Source organism: Sclerotinia sclerotiorum, genomic scaffold, assembly GCF_000146945.2.
Source record: "Sclerotinia sclerotiorum 1980 UF-70 scaffold_9 genomic scaffold, whole genome shotgun sequence".
Lineage (NCBI taxonomy): Eukaryota > Fungi > Ascomycota > Leotiomycetes > Helotiales > Sclerotiniaceae > Sclerotinia > Sclerotinia sclerotiorum.
Genome location: NW_001820827.1, coordinates 449,940 through 470,002, shown reverse-complemented (window position 1 = coordinate 470,002; position 20,063 = coordinate 449,940). Strand labels below are relative to the sequence as shown.

Below are 20,063 nucleotides of genomic sequence, written 5' to 3'. Positions count from 1 at the left end.
TCAGTAGGTGGTGGGTGAGATGGCGAGGTCAGGTTGGGAGGGCTGGCGAGAGCGGAAGGGCGGGGCATAAGATTTGAGATACAAGGTTGGAAAATGGACGGGAAGGAGTAAATTGGAAAGGAGGTTCAGGCACGGCTTTCCTTTGGAGTCAAGATGTTAGGGTTATGGGTCATTCAAGGACTGGATTGGCATGGAGTTCCGGAAAATATAAATGCGGGACATAGGCGTCATGGACAATCGGACAAATGGGAAACTATTCCAACCTTACGGTACTCAGGACAAAAGGAGTTACAATACCACTACCGATCGGCATTCAAGGAAGTTGGACAAGGTATAGTACACGGGATAATCATGGTGCAGATGCCATCTGCAAGGTACTTCATCTCACTCATTTCAGACATCACAATTTTGTGATGGAATAAAACAAAGAAAATGTACGCACATCATGAGAATAATCATTTTTAATTTATTCGGCCTTGGTTTCTGTAGATAAGATACAGGATATAGATAGAAAGCATTTCCAGCATATATATCTTTATCGCTGATGCAGCAAACGCCTTCGGAATAGAGGAATGTAACGGAAGAATATACTACCATATAACGAAGATTCTCCTTCACGCCAAACTAACATCCCATATTGCTCAACACAGAAGAGCTTTGAAGTTTGCTTGGGAAAACCAATGGTGAAAAAAAGCACTTGGGAAATTCATCCCCATCCATCTGAATACCCAATATAACTCCGAATGTCCTAATCTCCCAATCTCCATTCCCCAGCCCAGCCCAACCCAACCCAACCTCTTGTACTCAATACCATCCTTTCGCAAAGCACCCCAAAGAGCAAAACAAAGTATAAGATATAAACCCCCAACCCCGAAGCCCGAATTCAAAAGCTAGAAGCCAGAAGCCAAAAACACGTAAATATAAACCTGCGCGCTACAGGTTTTCAAAAACAGACTCAATCACTTCCACCGTAGTCCTGACAATATATTCGACATCTTCTTTTGTAACTAGGTAATTCGGCGATAGCATTATGTGATCCCCACACATGCCGTCTACAGTGCCAGTTCCGGGATACATGGTCATGTTGTATGGACGGGATATCGCCAGGTCGTGTATCTTTTGCGCAATGCTTAGTTTGGGTTCAAACGCCGTTTTGCTTTTCTTATCTTTGACGAATTCAACGCCCCAGAATAATCCTTTACCGCGGATATCTCCCACGTTTGGATGATCTGCCAGGTGTTGTTTGAGGAGTTTGCCGAGATATGCACCTTGAGTGCGGACATTTTCTAGGACGTCGTGTTGGCGGATAATTCGTTGGACTTCTAGAGCTGCGGCAGCTTGCACGGGCATTCCTTGATATGTTTGGCCGTGGATAAATTGGCCTGTGCCGTTGTAAAGAACATTGACGACTTTTTGCGAAATGAGAACACCGGCTACCGGTTGATATCCCCCGGCTAGTCCTTTACCAATGGTTTGTAGATCAGGGGCTACGTTTTCGGCTTGCCATGCGTGTAGAGTGCCTGTGCGACCCATGCCGCACATGACTTCGTCGAGGATGAAGAGGGCGCCGTGGCGATGGCATACGTCGCGCATGGCTTTGAGGTAGCCAGGGAGAGCAGCCACGCAGCCGAGGGCAGCACCTACGATTGGTTCGGCGCAGAAACCGATGACGGTTTCCGGGCCGAGTTCTTGGAATTTGGCTTCGAGCTCGGCGGCTTTGCGCGACACGAAGGAGGCGTCGGATTCGTTGGGGAGTCGTTGCCGGTAGGGGTTGCAGGATGACACGTGATGGACGTTGGGCATCAGGAAGGGGGTGTAAGGAGCGCGGCGCGCTTTGTGTCCTGACATGCCTAATGCGCCCAAGGTGTTGCCATGATATGAACCTTCTCGAGCAATGAAGTTGACTCGTGGTGTGGATTTATCCTTTTCGTAAAAATACTGTCGTGCCAATTTACATGTGGCTTCCATAGCCTCGGATCCTACATTGATTAGCTTGGGTCACGTCAACGGTTGACGGTGTAGCTTACCTGAACCAGTCAAGTAGACTCGGGCCATTTTTCGACCAGTGCCATTTATCAGTTCTTCGCAAAGATCGTCCACGGTCTCATTACCAAAGAATCCTGAGGCGAGGTATGGAATGCCGGACGCCATTTGCTGGTAAACGGCATTGGTGACTCGCTTGTTGCCATGTCCTAAACATGAAACAGCGGCGCCGGATGTAGCATCAAATATGACTCGTCCGTCTTTGGTGTATAGATTACTTCCACTTCCTCCTACGATGACTGGGAATTCTTTGTGGAGATGTCGATCAAACAGGAATGTAGTTCTCTTCATGCCTTGTACAGCTCCTCCACTCATATATGAAGATCCATTGCTCACCGCCTTGGTGGTGGTGACATACACTTCACTATGTGGTTCTGCGATGGCAGCTGGCGACATGATGAATGAATGATATCTAGAGAGTAGGGTATGGGGTTATGAGATGAGATGAGGGGTAGATGTAGATGTAGATGTAGACAAGTAGAATATATTGTCGACGACAGGTATGTTCATGAGTTCCAAGTCCTGATATATAGGAATCAAAGTCGGTGAGGGATATGCAAAGTAGTGTTGGGAAGTACTTGATAGAAAGGAGATTCGGAAGTCCCGATGGGAAAAGGCACCTTAATATATGGTCAAGACAGCATACGGGTAGTAGCACTATGACGGAAGGAAGGGAAGGAAGAAACCTAGATGGGTCAACAGGAACCGGGCCAGGGCATACAAGATTGGGTCGAGGGAGTGCTAGATTCCGGAGTGGAGATGAGAGTAGTTGGGTGAGAGGTGAGAAGTACGAAAGAGTGAACGAGTTGAACAAGAAAGATATGATAGGGTGATAATCGATCAAAGTGGATTCAAACTTAGATGCAACTTGCCTTTAGTTAGATTGGCCTCACTGGAGAATAGGAAGAAGATCTGGATCAAAAAAGCATGAAATCCTTGCTTTTCCACGGACAACAGGGCGCGAGAGATGAGGTTTTGCTTTACATTGGTGGGGGTGGACCGATGAAGGCATGTCCTGACGCTAAACTCGGATGAAAAAGTGACGTTAAACTTTCAACGGACGTATTAGTTATTAGCTAGATGGAAGACTAGAGGAATGCTAGAGGATTTCATGACTAGCTGTTCACCAATGTGGTTAGTATGAAAGTGTATTAAAAAATATTTCGGTATAAATGATTGAAAAAGGGGGGGAGAAAGGAATGTGTGCTGTATGAATTGACCCGATTGAGTGGTATGATAGGGAAGCATGAGCATGAGCATGAGAGCATTAACATTAGCATGAGAGCATTAGCATATTAGCATGAGCAAGAAAATGTTAAGAAGAATGTCTGGCAACAAAGGAACGAGCTCGAGCCAAGAAGACGTGTCAATCAAAAGTCTCATCCGAGTGTTAGATTTCGATGCGCTGCTATGTGACCGCTCACCGCACTTACTCCCCTAACCATAGCCGGGTAAAGCTCATATGTCTTTTCATCAGAGACATATGATCCGGGGATATGGGCGATGGCACAAATGAGCATATCTTGAGGCACGTAAATCTGAGGAGGCACGACCGCCGGCCACATATGCAGCCGGGAGCCCATAGCCGGTCTCCAATGGGATGCCTACCATATCAATTGCTTAGAATGAGCCGGGGAGAGGAAATTTTGTCTCGTTGTTGCTATGGATATGAAGATCTCCGAAGGGTGACCTGCTTTCTTTGTCAGGAATAGACAGATTTGTGATTCGATGTGGTCACGATATCAATATGATTGAAGATTGAAAGATTGGGAATTGGGATTTGGATTAGGAGTGGGATTGGGATCAAAAGCCGAATTTTTCCATATTTTATCCTTGATTCTACTTTATCCTTGATCCGTTACGGTACCGTATCATCTATCAACATGTTCTCCACTTCCCGATACCGACCAACCAAAACTTCTAGACCTACCTAGTACGTACCTTTGCTTGCGTGCATGAGCATGATATGATTCATGATTGAGTACGCGCGGTGATTGTAGAGTTATTTCATATTTATATTATTTTGATTTGATTTGTTTTAATTTCTTTCTTTATTTTCTTTTCTCTCTTTTCTTTTACTTTATTTCATTATCCGGTCGATTGTCCGATGAACGCAGCCAGGGCAAGGGACGGGCAACAACTATACTAGCCAGTTGGTTCAATATGATTTCATTTGATTTCAAATGATACGATTCGATTCGATTTGATTTTTTCTATCTCCTGTTAGCAGCCATGCGAAAGGCTAAAGAGGCTAGAGCAACGGGGGAAGCTCCATCCAGTTGCAATTGTAACTCTGAAAGGATGGGGGAGGGGGTGTGTGAACCTTAGAACCTATTAGGAGATTTTCCACAATGCATGTATGTAGTCAGTGGCATACCTTTGCAGCTTTTAGAGGCTGTCGGATTGTGCAAACGCCTAGAGATCGTAAAATGTGATTGATCATTTTTCCTCTTCACGTTACTCAAGTGCGAAACCCATTATTGGGATTTTTACGCCCCCAAATCGAAACTGTATAGATCCGTAGTCCTTTGGTTTTTGTATTCTCTGTATCCTCTCGGGACCTTTTTTCTTCCCCAATGACCTCCAAATGATGCTTTATGAGGTGATGCAATATCCCTAGATCGAGTGCAGGAACCATGCGATACATCGAAAACGTCCAAAAGGGATATAAGTGTGAGATAGGTAGGTTGCCGAGATGTTCCATTTCGTGAATCTTGTCCATCATGCCATATTGCACATATCGGGGCGGTAGTAACAGTCGGTTAATTTGTATTCTGCGAAAACCTGGTACAGAGATATACTTGTGGTCGTACGGTACAACTCAATTTTTAGTTTAATATACAGCATCTTCATTGTACGAGTCGTAGCCAGGTTCTCGTCAACTGGGCAGCAGTACAGAATTTCATTCTTGAGATTCAATGAAGGAGAGCACGAAGCCGTGACATCTAGATCTCTGCATAAAGCGGTAGCCAACCGGGTCTGATTTATTGAAACGTTTTCGTACTCATGCTCATCAGCTGATTCCATCTCGCCATACCATAGAATGCGAGAAATATCCTAGGTACTGGTGGTACTTTCAAATCCCTCCGATCAATAAATGTAAAATAATTCTATGAATTTTCCATTTTTTCAAATCATGCCAGAACATATCAATAACTTCACTTGTCCATTCTTTTTCTCCATTGGATGGTGGGATGATTTTTTGGGGAGGGTCAAATCAAATCAAATCACATCAAACCATTCTATTCGTGTCATAGCCATATTAAGGTACGAGAACTGCAGGTAAGAGTAATCACTGTATTTCTTTTACGGAAGGTGATTTTTTCTATTCTGATGCTTGCTGGCCATGAACTCATGCCTGCCACCATCCTGCTACCCTACCATTTTTCATCTGTACGACGATCCGGCCCAAGTCCTTCCTTCCTTTACCAGCTGTCTACATAGGAATTTCTGATTTGCGGCCCAACAGCTCATGAATCACGCGGCCATATTTATGCAACACTGCAGCTGCAGCTGCATGATAGATTATGGAAAAGAGTGTGGAAGGAAAGAGAAGTAGGGTAAGAGAGCGGTGTCCAAAAAACATGAAAGCATAATGCGTACCTATTGCAGGAGGTGGGTGATTTCGTATAATGTCATGGTCCGTCCACCTATTCATCATTGCAGCAATGCAGCATATGTGGGATGAACGTGCAATCATTTGATGATCATACGCATTACGCATACGCAGGATCAAAAACAAGGGTGGGAGGGAAGAACTGATATTCTTGACTTAAATCCATGTCATTCCTTATGTGATACCCAAGATGCAACGGACCCTCATTCGAATTCATTCCGGTCGTTTGGCACCATTTTGGAATCTTGGGCTTACTTTCCTGAAAAATGGGTATTTGAAAAAGGTACCTCCTAGCTAGCAGCCAAAACATAAAGGAACGTAAAACATGCCGTTCAGATGTTCCGACTTTTGATCGGCTTCGGGCACCATTTCTTCGGCATCCCGAGAACAGTCTTGCCGAGTGCGGATATAGATAACCAAAAATTCCTCGATAGTGGAGAATCTGCAAAGGCCTAGAATAACCGTCGATATATTTATTGGAAAGCATCGTCATCAGACACCATCTCAGTTCAAGGGTAAAGAATTTCGACCATAGATTAGGTTGGTTATTATAATCTTATGATGTCAAGAAATAACCAAAAAATAAAAACGGATGACATGTCTGAATAGCCCTAGGCAGGTATCTAAGTACTGTCATATCAATGGATGTTTTGTTTATGACAAAATGGGGGTCCGCGGTTGACAAATTGTTGTTTTCGAGCTCGGCTCGGCTAAGAACGGTGAAGGGGTTTTGATCATAAGGCTAAGGTCCTGCCTGATGTGCTATTCGAGATGATATATTATAAAATAATTACATGGGAGGGGGAACCCCTTAAAATATCTGAGGTGTGGCGGTGGTACCTTAAGTGGCTGCAGAATTTTGTTTTAAGCTTTGAACTTTTGCATTATCAGCCTTGGAGGCCACATAGGATCGGCAAATCGTATCTGAATGTATGAGTTGTTAGTTCCTGATGCATGCATCTAGCACCCAATTTATACTCCGTAGAGTATGGAGTACCGTACCGTACCGTACCGTATGTAAGGGCTGTTTGAGTAGAGTAATGGAAATGCCGGTAGTCAGATTTTTGCAGTGATTTTTAATTCCGCGATTCGAATCAAAAGCAAAACATTATACTCAGTACATATGAATGTTAACTAGCGTGCTTGGATATTATGTATTACATAAGCCATCCGAGATGGATTCTATGGCAAAGTGATTCAATGCGGAAACAATATGCTATACTCCGTACGGAGTATGATCTTGCGGATGATGCACGGGCGTTTTACACCTCCAATTGTACTTCATACTTGCTCGACTGCTCATACTCCGTACTGCCCAACTACCCGCCTAGTACTCATATAGCTATTTTGATAACTTCCTGCAACCTGCAATTCCTCTTATCTGGATATTGAACAGGGCTCACATTCCTCCTTGAATTATCAGGTAATGATAACCAGCTGCTATTGATAATTTTCCGCTTTACCCGGTATACACACGATTCGGGGAAAATATGCCACTGTCAAGATATCTCCCGTTTGCTTCAAGGACAACAGATCTGCAAGCGGTGACCTATCTCTTGGCCGTGTGTCTCTTTTCCATCTCCTTTTTAGTATTCCTCAATAGCAGCGTGTCATTCGTCATCACTGATCTCATTGGAGTAAAAGAAGGCGTGGGGGATCTGGTGGGAACTCTCGTACGACCCCTTGATAGTCAATTATCTTTAAGAATTGAAAATACTTACGCATTGGTTAGGGATTTGTGGATGAAGTCGTTGCTTTACTAGCTTGTCCCGCGTGGGGAATCCTCAGCGATAGACTCGGTGTTCGGGTGGTTTGCGTCCTAGGGTATCTTATTGTTGGCCTTGCATTGATCTTATTCGTGCAAGCAAAGAATGTATTCCCACAGCTCTTGCTTGCGAGATTGTTCTTCTCTGTGGGGGGAGCTGCTACGTGAGTCTATCCCGAGCGACATCATACGCGCATACTAACCGAGATTGAAGTGCGACCATGGTGACCGCAATCCTACCTTCGATGACAGCCCGAGAGGCCGATGATTCGGACAGTGCCCCTATTTCGAGATCAACATTGCCGGAGAACGTCCGCCATAGTATTGCGACTGATTCTATAGATTCCGAAGTCACCATAACACCTACCAATTATAATGATAGACGTGGGAATCCCCCTGGCGACTATTCAAAAGCCACGAAGCAAAATGGATCGAGCCCCCCGCGGTTAGCCGGCTTGGTCGGTGTATTTACAGGCTGCGGGGCACTCGTGGCACTAATAGTATTTTTGCCATTGCCAGCGCAGTTTTCACGAATGGAGGGGGTTTCTCAAGGCCAGGCGGTGGCCGATAGTTTCTACGTGGTTGGATTTGTATCACTTATGGTGTCTTGCTTCTGCTTTTTTGGTCTTCGAGGCTTGGCAGGCGAGGAAGGTAAAGGGTGGCGCCTACTTCTCGGTAGACCAATGGTTAGAGACACTGCGGATGGGGATCACTCTCATGGAGGACGTGAAGACACGGAGAAGTTTCAGCCGTACTGGAGACTAATCTCAGACTCAACAATCCTAGGATTTCAAGATGCACAAATTGGTCTTGGATATCTGGGAGGATTTGTCGCACGTGCATCATCTGTTGGGATATCGCTTTTTATTCCACTTTATATTAACTCATATTTCATTGGCCGTGGATTCTGCCAAGGATCTCCCAACGATCCATCACCTGAACTCAAGAAAGAATGTCGTAGGGCATATGTTCTTGCGGCCGAATTGACCGGAGCATCCCAATTAATCGCTTTGCTTTGTGCTCCGCTATTTGGTTATTTCTCTGATCGCTACCGTCGTTTCAATGTACCACTTCTCACAGCGAGCGTTTTTGGTATAATTGGATATATAGGCTTTGCCCAGCTTGATAGCCCTGAACCACAAGATATTAATGGCAGAGGAGGAAGTCCTATAGTATTTCTTCTGGTCGCTTTGATTGGCATCAGTCAGATAGGAGCTGTAAGTCCCTTTGTGCAAATTCTTATTTTCGATCTTTAAACTTCTGGGCGATGATACATGGACTTTCGCATCTGGATGTAGTTATGTACCAAGCTAACATCTTGAATAGATTGTCTGTAGTCTTGGTTTACTAGGAAGAGGTGTCCTTGGTGATGAAGGTGGTTACAATTTATCTTCTCAGCTTCAAGAGACAGCAAGCGATGCGAATCCAGACTTGCACGATACAACAGCTGAAAGAACACCACTCATTGCATCTCCATCAATACGTGAGACCTCATCACGAAATCACCTCAAAGGATCTATAGCCGGTGTCTACTCTTTATCTGGGGGTGCTGCGATTTTACTACTCACAAAACTTGGCGGTTACCTTTTCGATAATCTTTCCACGGGTGCTCCATTTTACATGATGGCAATATTTAATGCGGTACTTCTGGTCATTGGAGTTGGAACTGGAATCTACCGTGAAGGCATAACAGCTCAAAAATATCGATGAGCTCACTATCTTGGTTTGCGACATCGCTATCTTCACTTCAGATACGTTTGAACAGATTTCACTTGGAGTTTAAAGTCCTTGTAGATTGTTATGGCCATTGTTACTATTGGCCGAAGAATAATCGCAGATACTCTGGTCTCTACTCCCAACGCCCGTCGATCCAGGCCCTCTATCAGACAATATCAACACTTCCATTGGGATGCCTTGCTCGAGCCTATGCTGCAAATCTGACATGTCGACCAATGGCCGCGTGGTTTGGGTTCGCGGCCCATCTAAGTTTCTCGTATCGATAAGTCGAAGATAATTCATTAGGAAATGAAAAATTCTCTATGTCATTCTCATCACCACCTGTCTTGGTCCTTGGTTTATTCCTCGCCTTTTTCTGCAGACGATTGCGTCTCCAATGAAGCTCTGCTGTTGGCTCCTCGTCAGAAAACGTGTCATCGTTGTGAATTAATACAGAACTCTCAGAGTAATCGTTGCGGCCGTCAGATGTAGTGGGGTGATATGTATCGTCCGCGTGGGCGTAGGCGTTGGAGATGGCCGGGGCTTTAGGACGCTGTTGATCACGCTCAGCTTTCGGCTGTAGGGTCGGCCGGTTTTTGAGCCCCTTGTTTGCGTAATTTGGATGAAAGACTCCGCTAACTTCGGGGCCGAGGTCCACGAAACTTGCTACTGAATTTCGACCGTTAAGCACGATGATATCGTAGTGTATGCATGTGCGCCATTCGAGGAAGTAGCCATGTAGTGGGCATGCATTTGGATCATTGTAGACAATCTCGTCGTCCAGATTGTATGTATCGACAGAGGGCTTGAATTTGTCTATCAAGGAGGATAAAAAGTTCCTGAAACCCAAAGTTGCAGCTATAGCCATATTTATAAAGTCCTCGAGAATCATTTGAGATTTTTATGTTTATTCCAGATTATGAGGTTCTAAGGTTTCAATTGCGAGGTTTTGGTTGAGAGATTTATTATTTCGGTGTATAAAGGTTTGAAGAAATGGAAACAGCATTACTTGTATATATCCACCAAATTCCGACCTCCTTTGAAGGCTTTCTTCCATTTCTTTGTCCTTGGATTTATTGCTCGGAGTAAGTCTAGCTTTCTTCACTAGTTAGTTACCTTGGTTTGATAGCCAGCACAAACCCCAAATTTACCTCCATTTCGTCAACAATTCATGAGTACTGAAAGATATATACCTCTTCAATTGTCGAACAACCTCTAGTTGAACAAAGCATCTCAACCACGCTTCTTTCAAGTCAATCAAGAGATCACATGTTCTGTACGTAGTAAGTACTACCTAGGTAGGTAGATATCTATATTAAGGTTGAAATAGAAAGATCCTAGAACCCATCAAAAAAGTCTCCTAAACTTTCGGAATGATGGAATCTGAATGATCAATAAATCTCGAGTATCTGGGTTATGGTTATACAAGGTTCTCGGAACGGGATATAGGGGATTTTATTCTTATGTGCTTGAGATTGATAATGTGATTTTGTTTAGGCGTTTATTTGATTGATTGATTGATTGATTATCATGGTATTCCCCGTTTCTTGTTGTGATACATGATAACCTTACATGATACAGGCGGATTATATGTACATGTACACTTACAGGTATTAGATTTCCGAGTTGATGTGATAATGGGACTGGAAATGGAAATGGAAATAGATAGAAATGCAAATGAATTTGATATGCGAGAGTCCATTCTTCGATTTTCAAGCATCTTCCGATGGTGTTTTGATATCGGTATATGGATGAATCGGTCATATCTCATTGTTAGGATGCGGACTCGTACCTTGTATTCTTTTGGAGATGTGGAAAGTGGATGGAGGGGAGTAACTTGGTAGGTTGCTGGGTAGGGTTGAAGAAAAGTATATCTGCTTCCGATAGGATGGATGGATGGATGGGAGGGGAGCAAATGTGTATGTAAGTTGGTAGACTTGGCTGGGTTGAAAGTAATACTCTATACGTAGGTATATTGTGCTCGAGGTAATGGACTTGAGCACGGGGTGTGGATGGGTTGTGATGAAGTACAGAGTAGTCGATCAAAGTAGTCTCAAAGTAGTCGGTCTTACATGGAAAATAAATTGATGAAGGGATAAAATATTCAATAAATTTCCCAATCGGAGCAGATGATCATCAAGCCAACCTTGATCGACAGCTTGACTCGATAGACCGAGGCATTTTGTAATCTTAGATCTATCATCTTCCCCTGTTTGTCTATTCCGAACGTCATCACATCACAACATAATGATGATACATTCATTCTGCAGATACTTTTTTGCAATAACTTCCCGGTATCAACACTTAACACTTACTTTTCTCCCTACCGAATTAAAAATCACGACGGTTTATGAGTAACACCTCCGTGCCGTGCTAAATTGAATACCCGTCGGAATAAATTATGGACAGGTGGTAAAACGACATAACCCATTTCTCGTTCCAAAACACAAAACACAAAGCACTGTAGGTTACTGGCAATAACAACATAAAAGATACAACATCTTCAACTTAAACCACTTCGTCAAACCAACCTGTCAAACTTACATATTTCCGCTTTACGAATACCAATCACACCCAGTTTAAATAACAACAATAACTGTACACCTACCAATAACCAGTTTTCCTTCACCTCTCATCTACTTCAATATCAAGAACTTCCGATCCTGCAGAAATCTATCCCAAGGATAGCTTCCGCGTGTCATTCAGGAACCTGATAGATATCTTCCCATTATCTCAAAAGTCCATTTAATTCGCAAGAAATGTCGGGCATACCGCGATATAACAATGCACCACTAAATGCGCGATCGGGTGTCCCTGTCCCTCCCACCGGGCCTCCAACAACCTCTCAAACAGCCGCACCTGCATCAACATCAGAACCTATGAGCAACCATAACCCCACCACCACATCATCTTCATCCTTCTCGTATCCCCGAGCGCAACCCGCAGCTGCCGTACCCCTTCCTACCGGGCTTTCAAATTCTCAACGTTACGCGCTCCCCGCTGCAGCAGTCACAACCGCAAAATTACAGCCAACGCGCACGATAAAAGATGATTCCGACGTACCTCCTGCACCGCAACCAGCTGCTTTTCCTAAGCCGACTACTGGGTTCGCGGAAAATAGGTCTGCGTCGCAAACTAAAACTGTACCTCCGAGAGCGGGGTCTTCGTATGCAGTTTGTAACGATGCGTCTACTACGATGCCACAAAATACAAGTGTGGGGCAAGTGGGGATGGAGAAGAATAATTCAGCATACCCTCCTCAAATGATGATTCCGCCGCCAAGTATCACTCGCACACCGTTTTCTTCTACGGTGACTGCTGATGCGGTCACGGCAGCGAAGACTATGCATCCTCAACCGGTTTCTGTTAGGGAGGCATATGCTCCTTTTGCACAGCAGGATAAGGAGGGTTATGCACATGGATATGGATGTGAGAGACGTAGTTTGGAAGATAGGGGACAGATGGAACATAGGGAACATATGGAACATTTGGAACATCCACCGGGATATGTGCAGAATGCGTACGCGGCTGAAATGAGTAGTGATCAGAGGAGAGCAATGGATATTTATGAGGGACAAGAGGGGAATGGTGGGAATGGTGCGGCTGGTGGCGCGGGTGAGGAGGGGGGTATTTGGGGGAGTGCGAAGAGGTGGGTTGGGAGTGCGGGGAGTAAGTTGAGTGAGGGGGAGAGAGAGGTTTGGAGGAGGATTAATCGGGAGTAGGTTTGTGTTGTGTAGACTATGATAGGGTTGGTGTGTTGGTGTTACTTTTGGTGTTGGGAGTCTAGGGTTTGGGATGGGATGGGATTGGATAGGGGATAGCGGATAGGGTATATGGTTTGATTTGATGTGGTGATGTGATATAGTCTATAGTGTACGATAGTAGCATGATCAGAACAGTAGACGTATGGGATAAACACAGCTATAACCGAGTATCTGGATACAATTCTCTTTGAATGTGGCAATGATACTTTTATTATTGTAATTTTTTTTTTGCAGACTTTTACTTTTATAATTAACTAGTTTGTTAGGGTAAGATTTTGTATGAATAAATATAGATAAGATTATTCAAACTTGTTTATTTCAATCTCTATCTCGATCTTGATATTAGATATATATTAAACTATAAAATCATTAACTTTTTTTTAAAAAAACAAATAAAATATATATTATTAATATTATATCTTTATTTAGATTAAAACAATATATATATTATATATAATTAATAAAATAATACTAAAACTTATAAAATAATTATAAATTCTGCATTATATATAAATATTAATAATTATAATATTGTAATTTTAGAATCTTAGAATTATTTATTTATTTATTTATTTATTTATTTATTTATTTATTTATTTATGTGACGGAAATCCCTGCTCTCCTCCCACCTTTATTATATAAGAAACCTCAGGTACATTAACCATGTCCACACATGATACGATTACTCGAGATTAGTATGCGATTTAGGTGACCTGAGGATCAGATCCGGACAAGTACTAGGTATCAATGGTTATCGGTAAAGTAAGATCATTGGAGGAATAAATACGACTTCTTTTTGCCTAGCCATTGCGGCTAGGCCATTCATTTGTGTATATATAGAGTAGCTATCCCCATCTACAGGTGCTCTTCACCTGTAGATTCTAAGTTAAATACAATTGCTGGTCTATAAACACCCTTTTGGTCACAATTTATTTATTTATTTATTTATTTATTCATTCATTCATTATAAATATAACTTAGGATTATTAATTAAGAGTATAATTTAGAATTTTTTATAGATTATAAATTTTATTTTATTTTAAAATATATATAAATATATGAAAATAAAATAATATCCCGAACTCACGATCTTGTAAAAGAGAGAGAAAAGGAGGAGAAAAAATAAATATGAAAGAAGAGAAGAGAAAGATTGAAGTTTAGTTAATCAAATAAAAGAAATCTTGAAAGTAGGGGATTAGAAATTGAGGAATTTGAAACTGAGGCCTGGTTGAGATTATCTAGGTACTAGATGAGGTTACTAGATAGGTAATTGGAGCTTTTTTCCCCCTGTCTATCTTTGAACTTTTGGATTTTCTAATTTTTTAATTTGGTTGATTTGGTTGATGATCAATCAGTCAATCGGGACGGGATTTTCAAGATTGGGATTTAGATTTACTTGTATGTTTATGTTTATGTATATGTTTATGTATATGTATACCTATGTTCATGTGTACCTAGGCATGTAGATGTATATCTATATATATCACAGACAGACCAATAAGCTATAAAGTAAACTAAGTCACCTACCATGACTTGATGACTTGAACATGATGAAAGATGGTGGAGAGAATACGCGCATACCCGCGTCATCGATATCTCGCCCCTCATCGCCTCGTCTTCATCACCATACTAGTGGAGCAAAAATCCCAGTATCTCCGACCTTGGAATTCGATGAATAGATGAATAAAAAGGTGGGTAAGTAATGGATAGGGCGAAATGATCTTCATATTAGATGTATGATATAGATATGGATATGTATAAAAGATTTCTAATGGAGAATTTCTTAACCTACCTAGGTAGAAAGAGAGAGGATTAACGCCGAGTCAGTAGGGGCATTCTGCATGAATTTTGAGTATGGATTGCGGAGATTGTGGAAATGAATTTGAGATGCATGATTGGAGATTGCTGGTTGAAGCGATGGATGGGTTGGGTGGAAACGGGAGAGTCCCGTAAGAGAGCTAGATTGAGAGGGATATTGTGTGCATGTTGTGGCTGTGGGAATATGGGATGATGTTCATCTTGCTTTTGGAGGATAGCCAAGTGTGAATGATGATTTATGATGGTAGTTGCGGTTTGAGAAAGATGAAAAAGATTGCTATGTTGTCGTCTGATAGCGTTCGAGGTAGATTTAGAATTGGCATTTTTGGTGATATTAGCGCGGTATTGGTGTCTATTAGTGAAGATACGGGATGATAGAATCGTACGGCCGTTTGGAATAGATAGATGCATCGTCTGTGAGGTTTAGTACGGAAAATTAGATGCATCGTCTGTGAGGTTTAGCACGGAAAAAATATCTGCTAGAAGGGTTTTGAAGAATTCTAGAAGAATTCGCGGCGCGGGATGATACGGTGGTGGATTGGAAAAGGCTAGAGGCTAGAGCTAGCTGCTGACCGTGCCCTGCCCTACCCTGCCCTACGAAACAGCTGATTCCCGAAACAGGTACTGGGTGGATGAGATAAAGTGGATTGAAGCGGGTGATCGGATTTCGGATGGATGAAAAGGAGGTCATAGCGGAGAATTGTTTGTGAAACTATAGTGGTGCTGTAGGTTTGGTTGAGGAAAAGAAGGTCATTAGATGTTTAGGATGTGAAAATAGATTGAAGCTTGTTAGATGGAAAGTATCTGGATACCCACTTGGGAAAAGGTGTGTGAGTTTGAGTGCCGGAAATTGATATCTCGCTGCCTAGTATCTTAGTGTGTGTAGTGCGAAGTGGACATTATGATGATAATTTGAAATCAGCTTGCGCTAGAAATCCTTCTTGACAGCTTTCGATAAGTTTTCCTCTTTGGGAAGAAGTAGGTTGAAACGTGTTAGATGGTAAATTAGTGAAAACTAATTGTGAAGATGAATGGGATATACCCGTTTACTGTTGTTCATTCTTGTCATTTTGAAGTCTCACTACTCATGGCGTGGTACGAATTGTACATCACGGAAGCGGTCAATCATAGTGATCGGATGCTAGGTAATATATAAATATGCCCGCGAGGAACGGTGAGGCCAGCCGAGTTGACATGGAATTGAAGTACAGTTGAATATCTGTACCTGTGCTGTCAGTTGTGATCGATGAGCTGGGATGAGAAGGGCTGCTGAGGCAAGCCACAGTATATTTGAGGTATGACGGATCGGACATTTAATCGATCACCAGAATCCCGGTCAAGAGTGAGGGATGGAAGAGAATAATGTAAGGGAATGTACGGTGGGGGTCGGCGACTATTATGTGACAGGTATCAAGGTTTCTCGGCATCAGTCGGTATCTATGTAAAGGGAGGAAGAAAAGGAAGAAAGAGCTTTATATACTACCTAGTAGATGATCAAGTAACAACTCGATTGTCCAGCCAGTAATCAAAAGTGGTTTCTTGGTTTCAATGAATGAAATCAACTAGAAAGATATGGGCAAGTCAGTCATTTGTTACAAACTAAATGGATACATTATTTCAGAATGTCATGATATTGTTTCCCTTTCATCTAAAGTAACCTTCCCATTCCCTTCCTGTTGTATAGGTACGGAGTAGAAGTTTTAGCTTCATTATACGCTCAGACTTCCCTAGCACTTATAGAATCGGTTCTTTCGGGACGTCTACTTTAATAAGTTAATTGGTTCAAATCTCTTACTTCTCCTACTTGGGTCTTCCCCTGTATTGAGTTTCATAATGCTGGTCCCAAACACTACCGAGTATGCATGTTACATGGATTCGTAACAAGGGTGAAGGAATCCAGCTATAGGATTCCTGTCGCTTGCCAAGATGTTCCTGTATGAGTGAGGACCTACTTACTTTGAAGTGAGTTTGGAAGTTTAGCTTCTGGTGCTTCGTTTTGTGGAGTGGTGAGGTTATAAACAATGATGGAAAGCGAGCAAAACATAGTAAGGTTTGAAACTGATTCAGTCCAATTTTTAATATTTTTTTCTTTCTCGATTCTCCCGCAAGATCTTACACCGATGAAAGTAACAAACAAAGTATGAGAAAAGGATGGATGATGAATGGATGGATGGCTGGGTGGCTAGATGCATCGATCGTTTTATCGCTCGTGCGAAAAAAGTAAGAGCTAGCTTTCTAAAAATGACAATAATTATTTTTATTTTTATATCTTTTTGCTTTTGTCAGCCATCAATCAAATCAATCAATCACCCATCACTCGTCAAATACATTCGGTACATCTATCTAGCTTAAAATAGATACATACACTTGGGTTGATTACAGTGTTAAATAGACCGAAATGTGAAAATGGTTAATTGAAAACCGTTATCAAATTAGAAATAACTGAGAAATGATTGGTTATCGATAATTGATAGTTTTCTCGTCTATTTCCCTCTTGTATACTACATAATCAGCCAAGCTATTATATTGTACAGAGTACTCTTGCACATATACGATGTAGTCTTACGTAGAAATATCTATCCCCTCTGTGATTCCAGATTCCAGACCTCAGATCAATATACTTAACTTTTACCGTACGTTGCCTGATCGATGATCCCTCATCCTTATACTTTTGCTCCAACCTTTTCTTGAGGATTCCTCATACTAAATAGATATATTACTTGGTATTTAAACTACTCGTATTATACATTTTATCATATTAGGGCTGATATATATGCTTTGCTGTACAACTAAATCGTGGAGTACCCCTGTTCCCGTGTGGATAAGATCCTCAAACAGCACCTGATCGTCTAACCAAAATAAAATCCCGGTCTCTATCCTTACCCACACAATTAATCTACCACCATACCGCCAGGACTCCCTCCGTACCCATAGTAAGACTACATAACATAACACAATATCACATATCATCCAAGTCACTGCCAAAAAGAGACTTAAAACGGCCCAACTTTTACATCTACCCACTCGCACACTTCCGAAAATACTCTAAACTGGATTTACTACTATCCCTTGTTCGGCACTGCCTTCGGCCATCATTGGTTGTCCATTGATCCCGGACTCGTTGACAGACCTCATTTTAGTTACTCTGGACGTTACAAATTCATCACTACATCACCCCGTTGGGATAGTCCGTGAGCCCATGAAGCTAAAGTGGTTGGAAACAGGTCAACATCCTTTGTATCACAGTCACAAGAAAGTCACCACTTTCATCATCGCCATGGTAGCTTCTAACTCTTACCAACCTTCAGGGGAAAAGAAAGACTTTCCTCAAATGGGACTCACGGCATCGTCATATATTCACTCAGCCTACCTGCCTTACCCCGGATACTGCACCTTTAAGGTGTAGTGGCGTCTGTATGAGACAAGACAAGCCACCCCCGTCTACTTGTAATCCCTCTAAACTCTCTTGCTGGATGAACACATATATACAATTTCCCGCATCGAGTATTGCCTTTCCATGATGGGTCAGCGGTAGTGGACCAGTCGCTGGACCCAACCAGCCCTGCAACTTCGATACTGCAACCAAGTGTAACTTTGCTCAGTCATCTAATGAACTCATTGCTCACTGCTCTTACCCACTCAAACACTGACTTCAGCTCCTATTCGCACAGCTCATCTGTCCTTCCCACCACATTCTTCCCCTTCCACCCCCCACTTCACCTACCCATGCAAAGCCAAGCCTTTCCGGCAAAGCGTACTTTCCAGACCTCGACCACACGAGTTTTGTGAGATTTGGCTTGTATCAGGAACGACGCTGGCATGGGTCCAACAACGACATCCCGATCCCGGGCAGGGCTGCAAACCACGACAGGCGTCCCTCGACCTTTTCAAGTATTTTCCTCTCTTATACCTCATGGATCTCTGCACTGCCCCTCTTCCACCTTTTTCGCGTTCGTCCCAATCGCATCTCTTCCTGTTCTATTTGACCAGTCACTCCTTGAAGGTCTTGTTAATTTCGCTTTTTGCTCATCTATATACTGGGAGCTGGCTCTCATCTACTCTAACCCAGGCTACGTCGATCACCAAACGAGTTTGTTTCTATATTACTTTTTCCCAAGTGCATAGCTCAACTCATCACACTCATTTCCGCTGCCCGACACCATCTACCTGCAGGCACAAAGTAACCATACCCACATATCCTCATCGTGAGGCATCGCTGTTTAATTTCGTTCCACCGGAAACTTTACGCATTCCCTACGTATACATATCAGAGTTGCGCATCCCCCGGATCTTATCATATCTGGTAAAGTTACATACAAATCCTTATAATCCTTCCCGGACATACATCGACCTTACCGACCCCCCGGATCGGTGGATCATTATATATTACTTTTCTTTTCCAAAACTATCCACCGCTGACGACGATCCTGATAGTCAATCGGCCATTAACTATAATCAATTGAACCTGATCCGCGGTCATGGGTTCCATTCAAACGCAATCGTAAGAACATTAGCTCCTCTTTACAATAGCGTCTTTACTTACATCTAACATTAGCCGCCATTCATTTCATCCACAATCTTCTTTTGCTTTTAATCCCAACGATAAGTTTAGAAGAGATTGTCCCCCTCGATCATTTCCAGCAGCTTCTACCATGAATCCCAACGAGATATCTATGAAGCAAGAGCCTGTTGGATTGGGGATGTGGTCAACAACAACACCACCAAACCCAACTACGAGACCTCGACCCGCAACCATACATGAGACTGGGTTCTCATATGGTATGTCAGGGCAAAACAACTATTCTTTACCCGCGTGGGATTCTTCGACGATGCCAATGCAACCAATGCACGACGGATTGCCGCAAAACTATGCAGTTCAGCACGATTACTATTCACCATTATCAGGAGGGGAACGTGAATCACATCAGAACCATGCTATTTCCGTTAGCGGTAAAGCTTTTTCTGACTTTGATTTCACAGATCATTGGAGCACGAAATCTTGTGACGATGTAGTGGAAATGCAAGCTCTCGATACAGATATGCATATGGGCCAGGCTTATACCACCGACGAGGCTGTACCAATTTTGGATTTGAGATGTGGACCTGGAATGGGTTCCGATCCATCTAATATGGATCATCCGTGGAGTTCGCGGAGGATGTCTGGTTCATCATTCACGTTATCAACTACAGGAGCTCTTTCTGAGATTCCATCATACGAAGACTTTTCTACTACATTATCAGAAGCACCTTCTTTTACTTCAGACTATCCACCTACGTCAAATCGGAATTCATTAATGTCATCAACGCAATTATCACCCGTAGCGTCTCCTAGAATGACGCC

The 20,063-nt window shown here is 42.7% G+C and overlaps 11 protein-coding genes across 11 annotated transcripts; 6 read left to right on the top strand and 5 right to left on the bottom strand.

Moving 5' to 3' along the window:
• Nucleotides 1–933: 933 nt before the first annotated feature.
• SS1G_07116 (hypothetical protein) lies at nucleotides 934–2,439 on the bottom strand (the record flags this gene model as incomplete). Its single annotated transcript, XM_001591620.1, has 2 exons — nucleotides 934–1,979; nucleotides 2,028–2,439. 2 exons carry the CDS (start codon nucleotides 2,437–2,439, stop codon nucleotides 934–936), a joined length of 1,458 nt encoding a protein of 485 aa, XP_001591670.1.
• Nucleotides 2,440–2,702: 263 nt separating this feature from the next.
• On the top strand, nucleotides 2,703–2,876 carry SS1G_07115 (predicted protein; the record flags this gene model as incomplete). Its single annotated transcript, XM_001591619.1, has 1 exon — nucleotides 2,703–2,876. One exon carries the CDS (start codon nucleotides 2,703–2,705, stop codon nucleotides 2,874–2,876), a length of 174 nt encoding a protein of 57 aa, XP_001591669.1.
• A 276-nt stretch (nucleotides 2,877–3,152) lies between these two features.
• Nucleotides 3,153–3,563, bottom strand: SS1G_07114 (predicted protein; the record flags this gene model as incomplete). Its single annotated transcript, XM_001591618.1, has 2 exons — nucleotides 3,153–3,158; nucleotides 3,477–3,563. The coding sequence occupies 2 exons, from the start codon at nucleotides 3,561–3,563 to the stop codon at nucleotides 3,153–3,155; spliced, it is 93 nt and encodes a 30-aa protein (XP_001591668.1).
• Nucleotides 3,564–4,764: 1,201 nt separating this feature from the next.
• Nucleotides 4,765–5,304, bottom strand: SS1G_07113 (predicted protein; the record flags this gene model as incomplete). Its single annotated transcript, XM_001591617.1, has 2 exons — nucleotides 4,765–5,100; nucleotides 5,275–5,304. The coding sequence occupies 2 exons, from the start codon at nucleotides 5,302–5,304 to the stop codon at nucleotides 4,765–4,767; spliced, it is 366 nt and encodes a 121-aa protein (XP_001591667.1).
• Nucleotides 5,305–5,849: 545 nt separating this feature from the next.
• On the top strand, nucleotides 5,850–6,115 carry SS1G_07112 (predicted protein; the record flags this gene model as incomplete). The annotated part of the gene is made up of 2 exons (XM_001591616.1): nucleotides 5,850–5,942; nucleotides 5,996–6,115. The coding sequence occupies 2 exons, from the start codon at nucleotides 5,850–5,852 to the stop codon at nucleotides 6,113–6,115; spliced, it is 213 nt and encodes a 70-aa protein (XP_001591666.1).
• A 757-nt stretch (nucleotides 6,116–6,872) lies between these two features.
• Nucleotides 6,873–9,134, top strand: SS1G_07111 (hypothetical protein; the record flags this gene model as incomplete). Its single annotated transcript, XM_001591615.1, has 5 exons — nucleotides 6,873–6,884; nucleotides 7,392–7,588; nucleotides 7,639–7,888; nucleotides 7,949–8,641; nucleotides 8,751–9,134. 5 exons carry the CDS (start codon nucleotides 6,873–6,875, stop codon nucleotides 9,132–9,134), a joined length of 1,536 nt encoding a protein of 511 aa, XP_001591665.1.
• A 327-nt stretch (nucleotides 9,135–9,461) lies between these two features.
• Nucleotides 9,462–10,008, bottom strand: SS1G_07110 (predicted protein; the record flags this gene model as incomplete). The annotated part of the gene is made up of 2 exons (XM_001591614.1): nucleotides 9,462–9,548; nucleotides 9,595–10,008. 2 exons carry the CDS (start codon nucleotides 10,006–10,008, stop codon nucleotides 9,462–9,464), a joined length of 501 nt encoding a protein of 166 aa, XP_001591664.1.
• Nucleotides 10,009–11,899: 1,891 nt separating this feature from the next.
• Nucleotides 11,900–12,862, top strand: SS1G_07109 (predicted protein; the record flags this gene model as incomplete). The annotated part of the gene is made up of 1 exon (XM_001591613.1): nucleotides 11,900–12,862. One exon carries the CDS (start codon nucleotides 11,900–11,902, stop codon nucleotides 12,860–12,862), a length of 963 nt encoding a protein of 320 aa, XP_001591663.1.
• Nucleotides 12,863–16,555: 3,693 nt separating this feature from the next.
• Nucleotides 16,556–16,778, top strand: SS1G_07108 (predicted protein; the record flags this gene model as incomplete). The annotated part of the gene is made up of 2 exons (XM_001591612.1): nucleotides 16,556–16,578; nucleotides 16,703–16,778. 2 exons carry the CDS (start codon nucleotides 16,556–16,558, stop codon nucleotides 16,776–16,778), a joined length of 99 nt encoding a protein of 32 aa, XP_001591662.1.
• A 401-nt stretch (nucleotides 16,779–17,179) lies between these two features.
• SS1G_07107 (predicted protein) lies at nucleotides 17,180–18,926 on the bottom strand (the record flags this gene model as incomplete). The annotated part of the gene is made up of 5 exons (XM_001591611.1): nucleotides 17,180–17,240; nucleotides 17,355–17,425; nucleotides 18,093–18,298; nucleotides 18,447–18,605; nucleotides 18,890–18,926. 5 exons carry the CDS (start codon nucleotides 18,924–18,926, stop codon nucleotides 17,180–17,182), a joined length of 534 nt encoding a protein of 177 aa, XP_001591661.1.
• Nucleotides 18,927–19,374: 448 nt separating this feature from the next.
• On the top strand, nucleotides 19,375–20,054 carry SS1G_07106 (hypothetical protein; the record flags this gene model as incomplete). The annotated part of the gene is made up of 2 exons (XM_001591610.1): nucleotides 19,375–19,898; nucleotides 19,967–20,054. The coding sequence occupies 2 exons, from the start codon at nucleotides 19,375–19,377 to the stop codon at nucleotides 20,052–20,054; spliced, it is 612 nt and encodes a 203-aa protein (XP_001591660.1).
• Nucleotides 20,055–20,063: the final 9 nt, after the last annotated feature.